Source organism: Salvelinus sp. IW2-2015, unplaced genomic scaffold (genome assembly GCF_002910315.2).
Source record: "Salvelinus sp. IW2-2015 unplaced genomic scaffold, ASM291031v2 Un_scaffold995, whole genome shotgun sequence".
Lineage (NCBI taxonomy): Eukaryota > Metazoa > Chordata > Actinopteri > Salmoniformes > Salmonidae > Salvelinus > Salvelinus sp. IW2-2015.
This window is the reverse complement of record NW_019942677.1, coordinates 336,531-355,176: the sequence shown is the minus strand read 5'-3', so window position 1 is coordinate 355,176 and position 18,646 is coordinate 336,531. Positions and strand designations below refer to the sequence as shown.

Below are 18,646 nucleotides of genomic sequence, written 5' to 3'. Positions count from 1 at the left end.
AAGCCCTCTACTGCTCTAATAGGGGAGATCACATTGTTACAATACAGTACCTCTTCAAGCCTGTCGAGGGCGTCGTTGAGCTTCCGCTGGCGGTCGAGGGCAAGCAGCCACACCTGCTGCCACCTTGAGCAGAGCTGGGTCAGACGGGTGTTGCCCCCGGCGACCTGCATCGCCGCCTGTTGATGCTGTTGTTGCTGCTGGTTTTTACCTGTAGGGAGAGGTGTCATGGTTACTGGGCATTATATGGGTTTGAATGTTGATGATGCTTGATGGAACGCTCATATCATATTTCGGTGACTTGTACTGTTTTTCTCCTTCAGTGAAGTCAGTCAGGATGGACTGTGATTGTTTGGGGGGGGGGATAGGCACCCACCGTATCTTTGCTTATGCATTTCTAGGTACATATGCAGTCAATATAACATATTATAAATGTATCTCTGTGAGGTAAAATAAGGTAACGTACGAGCTCCTCTCCTCTCAGCTAGGCTGCTAGGGGGCTCTGCTGGTTTCCTCTTGTAAGTCTTGGTCACTTTGTCCACGTCAGGCTGCTTCCGGGTCATCTCCTCCATAAACACCTGGGAACAATGGATTGGCATTAGACACAGCCAATCAGAACGAGTGAAAACAATTAGTGACTAGCCAATGAGGGTTTGAGAAAAGTAGACTCCTCTCACCTGGTGTTCTGTGATGAGTGTTTTGATCTGAGGGATGTCCTGTGGAAGGGTCTCTCTGTCACGCTGGACCAGGGTGGTCTCTGCCCACTGCAGCCATGACAACAGCTCCTCCAATAGCGTGGCGTTGTTGAGTAGCTCTGTCAGAGCCGTCTCCAGACGCTGCTCGTGCTGTTTGGCCCATGTGAGGACCTATAATAGCAAAATACACCAATTAATGGGTGAAATACTTGAAATGGCCCAACAGAGCTTTAAACCCCCCCCCCCCCTCTTATCTCTCTATACATGCCTCTCCCGTTACCCTCTCCAGCCAACCTACCTCTTCGAAGCGGGCGCGGATAATGGTAATCCAGTGTTTGATGGTGGTGATGCAGTCGGCCTGGCACGCGGTGAGGATGGCCTCGCCCTGGCCCGCTGCCCGGTTCACGTCTGTCCTCTTCTCTTCCACCGTGGCCATGAAGTTCCGGTGGGTGTGGAGCAGCGTCTGCAGAGTCTCCGCCTCCTCGGGCAGCACGCCACGGAAACGCAGCGTCTGCTCCGCCTCCGACAGCCACTCCAGCAACAGCTGCACCGCCGTGCGGAACTCCTCCGCCTGAGAGAGATGACAGAGGGAGGGATCATTAGAAGGATAGAGAAAAAGGTTCCGTTTTATTGCACTTTTGCAGCCCAGTTTAAGCTTTTATACGCTATACTGCGCTTCCACAGATAGCATTAACGAAAGAAAAGACGATGGACTGAAATGATCTGTATCTTTACATTAAATTATCATAAAATTCTAAGTCTTGTAACTTGTAAGTATTGTATTAATACATAAAAACAGAAATGGCACAACCCCTTGGCTTCTTCTTCCCAACTGACCTGTTTGAGGGCCTGCTGGAGACGGGTCTGCTTGGTGACGGACAGGGCACAGACTGTGTCCCAGCGGTTGCTGAGCTCTTGCAGTTGAACTTTGACCCAGGCGGTGTCATCGCGGCCCGTCTCCATCAGTTCTCTGGCTGAGCGCTTCAGGGCGTGGACACTAGTGGTCCTCTTCCCCAACTCCTTCTGGAAGGCCTGAGGAGACAAAACCAAACAGTGATCAAACAACATGGAAATAGTGTTCACCTAAACATAGAGCACGGGGGTCAAATATGAATGAATATATACACTACTGCACATTAGTCCCCAATGGGTCAAACATTTTTTTTTCTTCTCATGTTCGATAAATAATAATTCACATTTAAAAATGGGCAATGAGGCGCTGGGCCAATGTAAGCATAGACTTTTTTGTGTATTATTATTATTTTTTTTACATAACCAATGGTAACCGATAGTCTAACATTTGCTGTTACATAAATAAATACCTTGTGTGAGTCCATGAGGTTGGAGACCAAGTCCAGGTCTCCGTGGACTGGCAGGTCTTCAGCCAACTGGGGTTCTACACGGTACAGCCAGTCCACCAGGGCCTGCAGGGCCTCAGCAAACTGACCTGAGAACAGCAGGGCCTCCTCCAGCTTGTGTTGCCTGGATGAGAGATGGAGAAGGAAAAAGTAGCTATCATTATATGAACTTTGCTTTTATGATCCAGTTTTCTATTTTGGCAGCGGCCTGGAGAGCTAATGGGTTTGCAAGGTTTTGTTCCAGCCCAGCTTTAACACGCTCGTTTCAAATAATCAATCGATAATCGTGGGATTCAATCAGGCCCAGAATTAGCTGAATCGGGTGTGTTACTTAGTGCTGGACTGGAACAGAAACCTGCACAATCAGTTGCTCTGCAGGACTGGAGTTGGAGAACCATCCCATAATAGTCATTGTAATAAAGCATTAGGCGTGGAGTTGTCCCCTCACCTCTCCACACTCTTCCCACAAACGGTGTCCCACTTGTCCCTGACCTCCCCCAGTAGGTGGTCTAGTTTCTGGGTGTCTTCGGGCAGCATGGCCTTGTCCCTCATGGCCTTACCAGACCTCACTGTGGTGTCATACACCGGCTGCTTCGAGCCCAGAGCCTTCTGAAACTCCTTCGAGCCGGGAGGAGAGAGGGGTATTTAGTTAAGAATACCATGTCGTACAGGTAAGAGGATCTAGATTAGGCAGCCTCATCATATGTGGTGTGTGAGTATCACTCAGATTCCGATTATTTCCATGCAAGACCCACGCAGTGAGCTTTAAAGTGAGACCTCTACTGCACCTTGTGTTTGGTCAGATGTATTTTGATCTTGTCTGGTTCGTTGGAGATCTCCAGCTCTGAGTCTAGCCGGCTCTCAGCCTCCTCCAGCCAGTCAGACAGTTTCCTCCACGCCTCATGGAACTAGAGGGAGGTCAAGAGAACTGGTTGATCATCTCTAACTGATGTGTGCATTCCAGTACAAAATGGCTGCCATATATCATCCATTCAGGTGCTGGTTAGGGTGAATTCGGTAAAAAGGACAACCCTGGGGTCAGTACTAGTAGGGTACCTGCTTGGCCCTCTTGCGGGCCTCGTCGAGGTGTCTGCCACGGTCCAGGGACCTCTGCACCAGCTTGTCCCAGCGGGCCTGTACACTCAGCAGCAGGTTCTTGATCAGAACCACATCCTGCTTTACACTGGCGAAACGCAGCTGAGAGCCGGCCTTCTCCAAGGCCAGCACCTGCTCCCTGTGGGTGTTCACCTCATTCACAAACACCTGAGGGGAACAGAGAAAGACCGAGAGCGTGTTACAGTTCAATTAGTCCCTCGTGACAGCCTTAACATTAAATTGATTCTCTGATTTGGTTCTGGGTGACATGACTTCAGCTGTACATGCAGATGCAGATCAGCACATACCAACAAAAAGGAAGGGAAATATATCAAGTCTACAAAATGTCCGATGAATATGATAAATATATTCAAATGTAAGTTGACTTATGTAAAATAGGGTCAAGTATATAACATTCTATTCCATTCCATGGTAGCTACTCACCGATATAACCCCACCTACCATAGAAATGAAGGTCAATCACGCATAACATAGGGATCTCTATACTTCCACGGTGCCTAAACTGCCTACCTTGTGTTCGTCTATCTGAAAGAGGACGGTGTCCAGGATGAGGGAGGGGGGCTGGGCCATGTTGAGGGTCTGCTCTGCCTGGGTCAGCCAGTTGATGGTGTCCTGGAGCGAGGACTGGAACCCTGTGGCCAGCGACACCGCCTCGTCCAGCTTCGCCTAGGGGGGTGAGCAAAATAGTCAGTGAAAGGTTTGATGGTAACATATACTGTAGATACAGCTCCTATGCATAAACAGTGTTTTTTATAGTCGAGCTGTGAAAATGTAAATGTATATTGTATTAGTTTGAGTCTAAAACCTACCCAGTAAATACACGAGTGCTGCACTTCAAATATACATATAGAAATGAAACATTCACGACTTTGCGTTTGGTGCTTGTTTCTCAAATTAGCAAAAAATGAGCTCTAAGCTACGCAACAATGACATTCTCTGAAGGAGCTCTTAGAGAGAAGATTCCGCAACTGTTGGAGAAAAATGGAAGTAAATAAAAAGGTGCTTTATTGCTACAAGTAAAAACCAAGGTGTTTCGACTTTTGGCCTTGTTCAGGGTTTTTAACTCAGGATTAGAAGGAACTCTTCCTCATAGCTCTTCATGTATCTAAACAGAAGGTTCCTCGCTCACCCTGCGGTCGTCCATCTTGGTGTTCAGGCTGGCCCACTTGTTCTGCAGCAGGGCCAAGTTCTGTTGGGTCTGGGTCGTACCAGCTCCGGGGCCACCCTCCTCCCCCCCGCGGGAAAGCAACATGGACTCTCCCGCGTCCAGCAGCCGGTTGTACTGCTCAGCGCGCTGGGCCAACTGGGTTTGGAGCTCCTATAGAGAAAGACACAGATATTTCCAAAGGAATTTGATACTTTGAGGATCCACCCAATAACAACAGGTGTTACATAGTTATATATTATGCATGTCTAACACACCCTTTACACATGGTTAAAAACAACTTATATACAGATTAGATCGTACAGTGAATGAGTATTGTACATCATATCTAGTCTATGTATGGCCAGGGTGCAGTGTCATAACGTGTATCCCCATTAGCATGTGTTTTCTCCATCACATCATATCTAGTGTATGAATTGGCAGGCTGCAGTATCATAAAATGTATCCCCAGTATTACCAGGTGCTGCTGCAGCTGCTCCCGGGCCGTCTCAGGCAGGCCACCTGTGGGTTTGGCTGCAGACAGCTGGCTCTCTGTCCTCCTCAGCCACTGCAGGAACTCCTCTAGCTCACCATGGAAACCCTCCGCCTGGGGAACGAGGGACAAGGAGGGGAAGAGGAGAGCGGGAACAAGAGAGGAAGTCATTAGTTGCGCGTTAATGGCAGTGCTACTGTGTCGTTCATTCATTTGCCCCGTGGTTTTAGCTTAATTAAGATTAAATACAGTATTTAAACTGTTCCTTAACTGGGAAAGAACACATTTTTCTAGGGAGACCTGATAATCTTATTTGTACAAGTTGGAAACCCGTAATATATAAATATAATTACAGGGAGGGGTAAGACAAAATGGATAGAAATGGTTTCATTCTTTCTTTTCGTTCAGTTCAGTTAAACAGTACTCATACTGTAAAACTCTTCCCAGCCCACTCCTCCTGCATCCTTCCTACCTGGTGCAGTGCGGCCTCCAGTAGTTTCTGTCGGTCCTGGGTCTTGAGTAGCAGGTTCTCCCAGCCGCGGTTGAGGTGGTCCAGCTGGCCGCGGAGGTGGTTGGCCTCGTCCCCGGGACTGGACTCCAGCAGCTCAGCCCCCGCCGCGTTCACCGTCTCCACCGTGGACCGATGGGACAGCACGTCGTTCCTCAGCACCTGAAAGAGAGCGAGGGAGGGAGAGATGGAGGGAGGGTGTGTTGGTTACACTTCTCCAACGCAATAATTGATGTGACGCAAGCATTCGGGCACAAAATGGCTGCCATGCATAATCTATAAGGGAAAATAACAGAAGTGAGACTGATATGGAGGGGAGATTGAAGAGCGATGAGAGAGGTCGAGGTAGACTAATAAGGCCATTTTCATGATGGAGAATCTCCATTGAAAGTGCTTTTTAGTCCAGGATTGGCTTAATATGGGTCTCGGAAACTGGCCGTTAAGAGTCCAGAAATGAAAGAAAAGGAGTGTTAGGTAAGAGTGTGGAAAGGAAAGCTGTAGAGGGGTAGACGTACGTGGTGCTTGGCCAGTTCTATCTCGATGGCCTTGGGGTCAGAGTTGATGGGTCTCTGTGTGTCCAGGGTGGCGTGGGTGTGACTCAGCCAGGACTGCAGCTCAGACAAGGCATGCTGGAACTGACCTAGCGCCAGGAGAGCACCCTCCAACTTATGCTGTAGGAAACAGAACGGGGAAAACAGCGCTTCTTCATTAATCATGTAACGTTGAATCGCATTGCAATCTGTAATCTATTGTACATATCTGAAGCGTCAATTCATTTGAATATCATGGCGACAACTTGTAATGGTAGAATATATTGTGCATGTGTAACCATAGAAAGAGAATCCATATTTCTATGTGTGTAACTGACAAACTTGTTTTTGACAAACAATATAATAATATAGCGCTATTAGCCGACAGTGAGTTTGAGTTCCAGAGGACTGGAGGTCTGAAGACGTTCTTTTCGAGAGGGCAGCAGAGCTACTGTAGCTACCGCCCCTCCTGTACAATAGTTAGGGAGCCACTGGATGCAACAAGCCAATGCATAGTTTGTGTACCTGTCTGTGAGTGATCTTGTCCCCCAGGTTGTCCCAGAGGTGTCGGAGCTCCGTGAGGGGCTCCTGGATCATGTCTCTGTCGGTCTGGTCCGAGACCTTCTTGAGCAGCAGCTCTCCCTGGTGGCACAGCTTCTCCATGTCTATCTGCTGCTGGTACACCTCCACCTTGTACTGCTGCTCACAGGAGGAGAGGAGTTAGGCCTGCACGAGCTGTTTGCTTATCATTAAAGTGATGTTTTTTTTTTTTACCAAGAGCGTATGTTTGACTTACCGAGAATGTTATCTGGTCGTCAAAAACCGTTTTTTAAGAACAATAAATACTATAAATATTTGGAGGATGATAAAAACATATTGGAATATATTAAGTATACCATCTATATCAAAGCTACATGACAAATATCGATTATGATTCAAACCTTGAGCTCTTCGATCTGCTGTTTGACAGTTCCCAAATCAGTGCCCACAGTGGACATGTCACACAGCTTGATCACTGCGTTGTCCAGGTAGTCAAACATGCTCTGCAACACACACACACACACACATAGAGTCAATCTAACTTCTACAAACTATAATGACGATCGAGGTCCTGACACTTCCTCTACTTCCTGACAGATATACATTTCCACCAAGCATCTACTTTCCTAAAGCACTAGTGCAATAAATACCAGATTATTTCATTATCTGACGTACTGAGCTGAAACAGCGGTGCATTCTGGGACACTGACCTGCAATGCATCCTGGTACTGCACGGAAGCCGTCATGGCCTCCTCCAACCTCTCCATCCTCTCTCTCCACGTCCGGTTCAGGCCTTCCCAGGCGACATTCATCTGAGAAACGGAGAGAGAGAAGGAAGAAGAGAGGAAAGATCAAACACACACTGTATTATAATAAAAAGACCAATAGAAAATGTAGACGGGAAATATCATGCACCGAGTCCATTAATGATTATGCTCTTAAAGTTGGTTGCTATCCTGTACTCCTCTCACCTCGTCGATGGTCTTCTTGACCTCAGGCTTCTCCGTTTCTCCGCAGGCGAAGATGAGGTCAGCCCCAAGGGTTCGTACGAACTCCAGCTCCTCCCTCAGCCCGTCTGTCTCGGCCTTGATGGCCTGATGAGAGAGACAGACACACAGACGTCATTAGTTGGACAGATCAGATAACCCAACAGTCATTACACTCATCAGTAACTACCTCTGCATATTCTCTCCCCTTCCTACCTCTGAGCTAACTACAGTACAGCGGTGGAATAAGTACCCACTTGTCATACTTTGAGTAAAAGTAAAAATAGAAAATGATTCAAAAGTGAAAGTCACTCAGTAAAATACTAGAGTAAAAGTCAAAGTATTTGGTTTTAAATATACATAGCCCTTTCCACTCACAGCTCCTGTCAGCCAGTACACTGGTTGAAAAAGACAGACGGTCATTTATAAGCGCCTAAATTGAAATGCAGTGGCTGCACAGTAACATGCAATACATGACGTTCTCCGCTTCACAGCTCTGTACGCGTTTTGACTGAGCCGTTCTAAACGAGAAGAAGACGCCCCCGATCCCTCCCTCCGATTGGGCTACTTTTGCACATTCGTTGTTGCTGGAGGGAACGGCTGTAAATGGAGAGAAGCGGATGCGTTCTGGAAGAAGAGACGTGATATTAAACGCCACGTCGATGTCATACTCACGTCCCCCAGGAAGAGTAGCTGACGCTTCCGCAAAAGCTAACGGGGATCCAAATGAACACAAGCAAACCGCACACTCACGGGTCCAAACGTGCCCTTCACATTTCCATATTTGAAAACTCATTTACAGTATCAATATTTATGATCGCTATGTTTGAGGCACAGTTACAATGATGACGTGGGTTACAGCTTGGGTTGTCCTGGACAGAATGAGCCTGTTTTTCACATCATGAAGACAATAAGCCGCGGAACACTCACTCTATGTACACCACAATTAAAATCTGTTTGTCTGACGTGCCTTTTGAAAGCCTAACAGTGTAAGATCATATTTTAACTTAGCTAGCAATGTTGGCAATAGAATAAGCTTTGAAATGATGCCCACCTGACCCAGATTGTGATTTTGTATTGAATGTTTTTGGATGGCATAAACAGTAATTGCGTGATGGTGGGGACGCAGGGGTGTGTTCCAAACAAAAACACAAGTGTGCTTGCTTCAGATCCTCAATGGCACAGCTAGTTGAAGGCTCTTTCCTTGAGTCATAAAAGTGCATTGAGATTACAACTCATCCAGTTAGACCTCTCACTCAAACCCTTGTAAATTGTATATTCTTATCGTGAACCTACTCCAACATTTAGATGAATATTGTGATTATGTTACGGAACGTATCCAGAGTGTTTCCAGATTTCGTCTTTGACAAATCCTGCGAACAGTACAGTTAAGTTCTAGTGTTCAGTAAAATAATCTACTGTGATGTTTGGATTCAGTCTTGTGTCAGGTGAACTGTTGTGTCCTCACCTTGGGTATGGTCATTTCCCCATAATCCCCAAAGTGGTCCCTTTCAATTGCCACCATGGTCATGCATATGATTTTTATAAATCTTCTGATAGAAACAATACAATTTGGCCCTATCCTTATAAGCCAATCTCCACCAGATGTAAGGGTTTAAGTATCAAAAGTAAAAGACAACACAACAATATACTTAAGTACCTAAAGTCATTTCTATAAATCCTTTCAAATTCCTTATATTAAGCAACACAGACAGCATGATTATTATTATTTTGTATTTATTTACGGATAGCCAGGGGCACATTCCAACACTCAGACATAATTTACAAACTAAGCATTTGTGTTTAGTGATTCCGCCAGATCAGAGGCAGTAGGAATGACCATGTGTTCTCTTGATAAGTGTGTTTATTGGACCATTTTCCTGTCCTGCTAAGCATTCGTAAGAGTACTTTTGGGTGTCAGGGGAAATGTACAGTATGGGAGAATAGCAGAAGTATTAATTGTAAAAAGTATATATTTTCTTTAGGAATGTAGTGGAGTAAAAGATGTCAAAAATATAAAGCAGATACCCCCCAAAAATACATAAATAGTACTTCAAAGTATTTTTACTTAGTTACTTTACACCACTGCTACAGTAAATACCTTGCATGTTTCAAACAGAAGCTATAGACTGTTACATAGCTACTAACATGCTAGCACCATTCCTTCACATTTCTCCTCTTTATCTTCACTACTCCTTAATATACTCTCTTTTTCTTACACCCTCACAACACCTCTCTCGGTGCTGTTTTCTCCCATATTTCTACCTCAAGAGCCTTTATTCCTCCACGTTTGAACGTCTGAATATTTTGCTATGCTTTGCTTGTACAGTGCATTTGGAAAGCATTCAGACCCCTTTACTTTCACCACATTTTGTCACATTACAGCCTTATTCGAAAACTGATTTAATAATTTTTCCCTCATCAATCTACACAAAATACCTTCTTGGTCACCTCCCTGACCAAGGCCTTTCTCCGATTGCTCAGTTTGGCTGGGCGGCCAGCTCTAGGAAGAGTCTTGGTGGTTCTAAACCTCTTCCATTTAAGAATGATGGAGGCCACTGTGTTCTTACGGACCTTCAGTGCTGCAGAAATGTTTTGGTAGCCTTCCCCAGATCTGTGCCTCGACACAATCCTGTCTCGGAGCTCTACGGTCAATTCCTTCGACCTCATGGCATGGTTTGTGCTCTGACATACACTGTCAACTGTGGGACCTTATATAGACAGGTGTGTGCCTTTCCAAACCATGCCCAATCAATTGAATTTACCACAGGTGGACTCCAATCAAGTTGTAGAAACATCTCAAGGATGATCAATGGAAACAGCTACATTTCGAGTCTCATAGCAAAGGGTCTGAATACTTGCAAAAATGTCTAAAAACCTGTTTTCGTTTTGTCATTGTGGAGTATTGTGTGTAGATTGATGAGGAAAAATGTGTATTTAATCCATTTTAGAATAAGGCTGTAAGTTAACAAAAATGTAGAAAAAGTCGAGGGGTCTGAATACTTGGCGAATGCAATATTGTTGCTACAAACATGTTCTATTCCTCCGTATCCTTTTCTTCCACTCCTCCCCATCTTTCTATAACCATTATCCCCTCCTCCTCTCTCTCTGTAACCCTCCATCCCCCTCTCCATACGTACCTCTGCAGCCTCGATCTGCTGTTTGATGAGTGAAGGGTCCACCCCGGGGTCCTCCAGCTCCTTGACGATGTCCTGCGAGTCACGGAGCGTGCTCAGTAGCGCCGCCATGTCGGCCCAGAACTTCCCAGCCAGGTCCAAGACGTCCGTCAGCTTCCCCTCCCGCTCCTCAGCCCTCTGCCGGATCTCATCCCACAGGGAGCGCAGGCGCAGCAGACGGGAACGCACGGCTGGGAGGGGGAAAGAGGGCAGTGGGAGAGATGGGAATGAATCGGACAGCGTTGTCACGATATGCGATTAGCTATGTGGAGATGGATGGAGGAACTATACGAAGACGAGTTCTTATTCATTATTGTAGCCCTGAACCGAACCATCCCATTACGACAAATAGCTTATCATGTCTGATGTTATTGCTGCTTTTCTCCCTCCTAGCATGGCCATCTAGAGACTAGCTCTCAACAAGTGGTCTTTTAGAGCCAGTCAGTGGGCTACACTCCCACTACCACTGCACAGAGCACTCATTCATAGAAGTGATGTACTGAGAAATGGATGCGGGCGGGGCGTGTCAAAGCTGGAGGCCTTTGAGGCGGGGGGGATGGCGCAGTCGCCATTTGTGCTGGGAGTCATCAAAAAGGTCACGCGTTTGTGAATCTGCGCCTTTGTGTTTCTGGGCGTCTGTGTTTACATTTTTATTTAATTTTTTTATGATGAGACCAATCAGGTTTGTCAGTGGGATTATTGTAGTATTGTGTCAATGTGTGCATGCATTGTTCTAGTCACCCTCCTTATATTGAGAGTCATTGAGCTGACACTCTTATCCAGAGCGACTTAAAGGAGCAATTAGGGTTAAGTGCCTTGCTCAAGGGCAAAACGACAGATTTTCACCTAATCGGCTTTGGGTTTTGAACCAGCAACCTTTCGGTTACAGGCCCAATGCTCTTCAAGTCCAAGGTACCTGCCGCTCTTATGAGTAACAGTCTCTTGTGTATGAGTCATTGCGTATGAGTGTGTGTGACGTATGTGATGTTGGTGTGTACACAGTGCATGTAAGGTCTCTCTCTGTGCATTTCAGGCACCCACCCTGAGCGGCAGGGTCGTCGTGGGCTGCTCTACTGATGAGCTCCTCGCCGCGGGCACACAGGGCCGAGAAGGATGGCAGCAGTTTGTCCAGCTCCAGCCCTGTTGCCTTGTGGTCGGCCAGCTGCTCCCGGATCTTATCTGCCTCCGCTGCCACGGGAGGAGGGGATCGGAGGCGCTGCACGGCCCCTTCCAGGGTCTCCAGCAGGGGGTCCATCTTGTCGTGGAACTGGGAGGAGAAGAGAGAGGGTTACGGTTTAAGAAGAGGGGGTGGGTAGTGCGGCTAATCAATGATTTACGCTTGATCCGGCAACGCTGTCCGGAGGCTCTGTACGGAGGGTGTGATGCCATCGCGGAGCCTCCGGAGGCACGCGGAGGCCAAATCGAGCTCCGTACGGCGATGCTGTGCGTCTCCCAGTTTTTGTAACAACAGAGGGCTCCGTTTAGCTCCGCATTGACATGACTGGTTGCCGGTAGGTGGGGGCGAGAGGTCCTCAATAAACACAAAGTCACTTCCTTGACAACTTCCTTCACAACAGCTCTGCTCTTCTCTGCGAAGCTCAAGAAGTTTGAATGCCCTGACTTCTGCAGAGGTTGTATGGCAGTAAATAGTGTACGGCCACTGCAGACCTCGGATTGACCATGCAGAGACAAAGGATTTTTTCTTATTATTATACATACATTTATATGCATACGGAGGGGAGCGGTGACATTTTGAAAATGCAGAGATCTTACCAAAAAATACCATGTAATTTTGGATACTTGAGATGTGGGAGTACTATAGATGTATTTACTATACATTAATAAAGTTGACTTAGTTAGCCCAACTTTCAGTCAGCACACATTATTGCCACAGCCTCACTAAGTGGTTGATAAAGCTTATATGGACGTTTATGGTAAATAACTGCATTTGAGCAATGTCAAAATGGGTAACATGGACCGGGAACAGAGAAGAGGGCATACCTAGAGTTGCCAATTGCCAAACATATCAAAACACACTAATTGGGAAAGAGGAGAGGCATTGGACAAAGTATACTTGGGTTGTTATAGCAGGTTGTCTAAGCCTAGACACAAGGTTCACGCAGGAAGGAATTCTAATAACTAACAAACACATTTCTGCAAGTTGTGCCATTTGGTGTGTCAATACATCGGCGTCAGTACTATGGTTACTAAGTCACGTTGTGGTCGGTTAGTCGGTGGTCTTACCTCTACCAGCTGGGTGATCGCCGTGAGAAGTGACGACGGACGGAGGAAATGGTGGGTCAACACATACAGCACATCCACAATGAGTGAGAGGCGGGATGGAGGGAAGGAGCAAACCAGGGAGGGAGGGATGGAAGGAAGAAAGGGGGAGTGCAAGGAGAGGGGGAAATGTAAGGCACAAGGGAAGAAGAGAGAGGTATGGAGGTTGGTCGTTTAGGAGGGATGAAGAGAGAGGGATGCATAGAGAAGAGGAGTGGATGATTTGGTCCATTAGGGAAGGGATGGGAGGTGGAGAAACAATACATTGTGTTAGATCAATGACATGCACACACTCTGGGCCAAGCGATATCAACAGCAGCAACAATCAGCTTCGCCCTCAGCGATAATCAATGGTGGCTCATGATTTATGAAATTAGGTGTTATGAGAGAGCATTTGACAAGAGAACCATTGAAATAAAATGTGAATGTTATTTATGGAAATAGAAAAAGCGAGTCGTATGTAACAATTTTTTTTTTACTACAACGTGTAGCAAGAAGCTGTGTAGTTTAGCAAATAACTACTACTACTACTACCACTGCTACAAGAATAAGTTCTCTTCCATTCCTTTTATGGAAATCAGCAAAAAGTGCCAAAACACAGTTCCAAGTAAGGAGTCCAGTACACCATCCTAGTTTGAGCATTGATCCCAGAAATACCACTACACTACACCCAATGCCTAATACCACACCACCCTCTAGTGGAAGAGGAGTGGAAGTGCACAATGACCGCATCATGCCATTAGCAGCTAGCTTGTTAAGTATGGCATCCAGATTAGGAAATCTGAAGACTTCCAAATATGGACACAACACGGCTTACGGCATCCATATAAAGAAGTCATTTGATTTCCTCATATGGATGCCGTAGTTCGGTTGTATTGGGGCAGCAAATCGGCAGACACAAGCTTCGACACCTGACACCCTTTCGAGCCACAAACCGATTTCAAATTCACTTCACGTAACCATACCTGCGCAGACTGAGACACAGCCTCATCCAGGGTGGTGGCGCGACCCTTGACGACCTCCTTGATGGCCACGTAGCGTTTCTCGGCGTCGCTGTAGCGCTGCCTCACCGTGGCCCCCTCCTGGTGGCTCAGAGCGGCCAGCTGGGGGCCGATCTTCAGCAGCTTGTCGATGTGGGGCTTGTGCTCCGCTATGGACTCCCTCAGGAGCTGGAGGAGGGAGGGATGGAGGGAGAAAGGAGAGGCAGAAAGAGTGGAGAATAAGGAAGGAGGGAGTTGGATAGTGTGATAGAAAGAATGGTAGAGTTCGAGTACCACACAGACAGAGAAAGAGAGGGAGAAATGAAAAAGGTAAATTATAAAAAGTAGAAGTGCGAGGAACTCATTCGACATGATACATCTTTTCACGAGGACATAAGTTCAAATACAGTACTTAGAGCCTACTCCCATCCTATTACTCCCTCTCCTCCCCCCGTCTGCCTCCTCCCATCACTCTCTCCTTACCCTCATCTGTTCCTGTTGTAGACGCAGGGCCTCAGTGTCGATGGCGGGTGGGGGCAGCTGGGCGATAAGCGTCTCCGTCTCCCCCAGCCAGGGCTCCAGGTCCTCCTGGGTCTCCCAGAAACGGGCCACCAGGACTTGGGCCTGCTCCAGGGCTGAGAAACGCTCCTGGTGCTGCTGGCTCACCGCCTCGTAGCGGGCAGACAGTGAGTCAGTCTTCTCCTGAGAAGAGAGAGGGGAGGACAAGGCGTTAGAATGGTTTACATTTGGGTAACTAGGCAAAAATGACTGGAATAGTTGTTCCGTTTTACTTCAAGAACAAAATACAAGAGTATTTGCCTATTTATATATTGAGCCCAAAACACAATATTTCCCTCCTTGTTTTTAATAACTAAATTAGAATAAAACGTCTATCATGTCGTTTGATTTTCCTGTGAACTAACTTTTCTTGAATTGGCCATTGTTTACATGTTACAAAAGTCCTCTTGGGCTGTTTGGAAGCCTTTCACCCTTCTCTCACTCCCTGCATTTCTCTGTCCTCTTTCACTCTCCCCTCCCCCTTCATCCGTCTCTCCTCACCACCAGAGCGTCTCTCTGCTGGTCGCTGCAGGTCCTCCAGGAATGTCGTCCCTGGTCTGTGGAGTAGTCTGGTTCCACGGTGTCTTTGTGTCGGATGATGTCGATAATTGAAAAGGCCTCTGGACCTGTAGCTGGGCTCACGGTGACGTCAGGTCTCCAGACTCAGAGACCCAGGGAGGATAGCTTCCTCTCCGTCTCCAGCCCAGTCAGCTCCGCGTCAACCGCCTCTCATACTGAGGCACATGAGAGATACACACAAGTTAGCACCGGCACACCAGCCTCCATACTGAACTGAGAGAATGCGCGGGTATTTACATTCACAGTAAAGCGTCAGCTGGTTAGGATTACACACAGCCCTCCACACGCCAAAGAGAAGTACCAGAGGGAATGCCACACAACTTCGCATCATCCTCCTTGTTGGCAACGAGCGAAGAAACCTCATGAATGACTTCTACACACCATTGACCCAGAGAACAAAGACATGGAAAATAAAAACGAACTCAAATCATGAACTTCTAACAATTAGCCCTACCTTAAACCTATCAACACCACCATGCACTGTAAATAATGAACCCTGAATGCACTTCAAGGCAGCCAGTGCACCAGTGAAGTACTAAGGGTGTACCACTTTTCATTTGATTTTGTCAACGTTGCAGTACTGTTGTGACCTCTGGATGGCAAGCCTGTACCAGCTTTACCGCTGGTGATGGGCTCGTTCCGCAGTTTCGGTTAGCGCTGGTTGGCGTCCGCCCACCGGCGTTCAGACCCTCGCGGGCACGCCAGGCACCAAGGTTCTAAGAGGCAAAAATGGCCCACCTCGTTGACCGTGTCAAAACCAGACGTGTTTCTCCGCTGACACACACTTCAGCTCCTGGGAGACACACAACAGATTTGAGCATCTCAAACTCAAGATATAAGTCCCTACTTAAGCTACAGTTGGGCTAAGGAAACAAGGAATTATTTAAGAAACAATGGTTTGTCATTCATGAAAATTGACCCATGAACACTGGAAATATCGCAGACTGTAAATCTATTTAAATTAATATGTATATATTCATAAAATATATGTGTACATAAACTGTTAAGAAAACCTTCTGTTCTGTCCTGATTATGGTCGGGCGTGGCGTCGGGCTCCATGAGTTGAGCTCCCGCCTCCACTGTCCAGCCAATGGTTGAGTGCTCGTGGGCCGGCTGGGCGAATCGCGTGCTAAGCTGGCAGGGCCTGCTCCAGTGTGCGGAGGGCTTTTGGCTGCTCCCAGCCCGTCATCTCATGCATAGCGAACTTGATAACCGTCCAGCTGTCTCCTGATCAGCAGAACTCCTCACTCCTACAGGGGTAAAACAAGACAAGAGTCAGTGGAATACAGGCTCCCTGGTATTGCCTTTTATACGACAGGTCTCCAAGAACAGTTCCGGCTGTTTGGCTGGTGAATGAGATGGTTAGAAGCGACTACTGGAGAGCTGGTCCAGAATCAGGGAAGGGAGAATCGTAGTATCCAGAAGTCGAGTTGTACCGTACCTGTGGTTTGCTTGAGCAGGGCCTGTCCGTTCTTGTATGGCTGGTCAAACCTGCTTCTTCCTGGCTCATATCTCTTCATTCAGAGACTGATGGGGGAAGGGGAGAAGAAAATAGAATGAACATCCTATAGAGATCATTCATAGTCCTTACTCAATGGTCCTAGAACTACTAGCCAATACAATACTCCCTGCCGGTAGGCATACCACTGTGTGTTAATGAATAGCGACTCCCCTCTCAAAACCACAGTATCGTACCGTGTGTGCTTGTGCCTGCTGGGTGAGGACCCCGGCTGGTAGCTCTGCACCGACACCTGTCCCAGCCGCTGGCCCACCTCAGCCAGCCAGTTGAGCACCTCCCACCTACATCCTCCCCAAACAGCTGGGCATTGGCCAGGCCGCTGCTCCAGCATGAACGGCCCTGCGTTTGGCACAATCACATGAGCTCTGCGAGTGGACTAGCCGCACCGCCCCCACGCGCTCCCCACCAATCGCGGGTCCGGCCGCGCAGCTGAGGGCGCCAGGATTGCCCGAGGGCCTGGAGGCGGTCGACCTCTGACTCCTCTAGAGGAGAACGGCTCTTGGACGCCCTGGGGTGGTGTGTGTGGAAGGAGAGGGTGATGAAGGGGGGGGGGGGGGGGGTGAAGGAGAGAGCAGGGACGAACAAAGAAAAACAACAAATAAAAGAAAATGAGAGCATGCAGATGAGAAATCATAAGGAATTGGCCATAAATCATAAGGAATTGGCCATAAATCATAAGGAATGGCAATGAATCATAAGGAATCGGCCATGAATCATAAGGAATCGGCCATGAATCATAAGGAATGGCCATGACTGCTAAATATGCATGATAACTTACAAGAACGAAAAAATCATGAACAAAAAAAAGGTTCAAAGAAATATATTGAAATCATATCAAAAACGATGAGGGGAAAATGGTTGAGCTTGGGGTTCCCTTTCTCTCGCTCATTGGACAGTAACCAGTTGGTCAGTCCGGTAACCATCCTCTTCTCTCCCCAGTTTCATTCCAGGGACTTAAACACAACCCATGTATGGCGAGGGCCACGTTACCTTGCAACGCCATCATCCACGTTGCCGTCATCCACGTTACCTTGTGTTTCGTAATCTGCTGGGTGATCTTGGAAGTCTGGGTTCCCATGGGCTCGGCGGTGCTCAGGCGTCTCTCGGTGGCGCTCAGCCACTCTCCTAGAGGCTCCACCGCCTCGTGGAACTGGAGTGCCAGCGTCTGCAGCTCCTCCAACTGGCACTGCCTGCGGCGGGGGAGAGGAGGAGGGAGAGTGTGCTTGGGTCGCCTTCGTATATCAATGTCTCGTCGGGGATCCAAATAAGCAGTCCGATGTGATAGTCAGGAATGTGTGGGTTGTGTACGGAAGTAGCGGTGACGCATAGGTAGGCTAGCGTGTGTTTGTGTCCACGCGTGTGTACACCCCGCGCATGTGTAAGAGTCTTCAAATGTGGTGTTGAGTGTGTATGTATCCTCTGACTGTGGTGCATGTACATGATGAAGGAGGACAGGTTCTATCACTTCCTATGTGTGGCGCTTCCATGCAATAAGCTACGTTACCTTGCCCTGGCTTTCTCCAGCAGCTCGCCCCACCTCTCCCCCAGACTCTCCAGCTGCTTCTGGATCTTGTCTCTGTCCTGTGTCTCGGCCGTGGCTGCGATCCTCTCCCCCTCTCCCTGGATCATCTGAAAAGTGGCTCTGCGGTCGTCCAGCAGTCTTTGTAACAGCTGGAAAATGAGATCGATCGAAGGTCCGTTCAACACCACAAATGATACCAACTCTCATAATGTTTGTCCTGCATGTATGCTAGGGTCAGGGGGTATATTCAAGGCCAGAAGAGTCGCTGCTTCTAGGATTTCTGCGTTAAGCAGTTGGTAAGATAAGCTAGAACATTCTTCACATTCAATACCGCAATGTTTCGCAGTGTTCCTCAACAATACAGTATCTCAAATACCAAGCCACTCCTGTTTTGAGGACGTTCACTATGAGTAGTAGCTCAATTTGGCAGTACTTCCCTTTCTGAACCCATTCATAACTGTTCAGCGATGTTGAACGGGCCCCCGGTAAACGACACTCATCTCCAGTTTCCTCTCCACTGACCCTCACACCGAGGCTCTACTTTCAGTGGCGGATGTAAACACGTATGACTGAGTGGAGTGGCTGAATCCGCCGTGCTCCTCGACACACAAACACGGGAAGTGTGTCAGAAACAGGGAGAGCAGGCATTGTGTTTTTTTCTGCCT

At 47.6% G+C, this 18,646-nt stretch overlaps 1 protein-coding gene across 1 annotated transcript in view; it reads right to left on the bottom strand.

Annotated features, from left to right (window-relative positions):
* LOC112069370 (microtubule-actin cross-linking factor 1, isoforms 1/2/3/4/5-like) overlaps positions 1–18,646 on the bottom strand; it is a 278,447-nt gene that overhangs the window by 14,326 nt on the left and 245,475 nt on the right. The window contains 28 exon segments of the mRNA XM_070438520.1: positions 51–208; positions 464–575; positions 675–863; positions 991–1,263; positions 1,530–1,724; positions 2,015–2,174; positions 2,499–2,668; positions 2,839–2,958; positions 3,107–3,313; positions 3,677–3,832; positions 4,296–4,484; positions 4,789–4,917; positions 5,276–5,473; positions 5,827–5,982; positions 6,367–6,540; positions 6,783–6,884; positions 7,092–7,193; positions 7,353–7,475; positions 10,508–10,734; positions 11,585–11,810; positions 13,789–13,992; positions 14,287–14,505; positions 14,863–14,993; positions 15,954–16,111; positions 16,636–16,798; positions 16,841–16,967; positions 17,490–17,649; positions 17,964–18,130. Of these exon segments, the coding sequence (XP_070294621.1) occupies positions 51–208; positions 464–575; positions 675–863; positions 991–1,263; positions 1,530–1,724; positions 2,015–2,174; positions 2,499–2,668; positions 2,839–2,958; positions 3,107–3,313; positions 3,677–3,832; positions 4,296–4,484; positions 4,789–4,917; positions 5,276–5,473; positions 5,827–5,982; positions 6,367–6,540; positions 6,783–6,884; positions 7,092–7,193; positions 7,353–7,475; positions 10,508–10,734; positions 11,585–11,810; positions 13,789–13,992; positions 14,287–14,505; positions 14,863–14,993; positions 15,954–16,111; positions 16,636–16,798; positions 16,841–16,967; positions 17,490–17,649; positions 17,964–18,130 (4,695 nt within the window).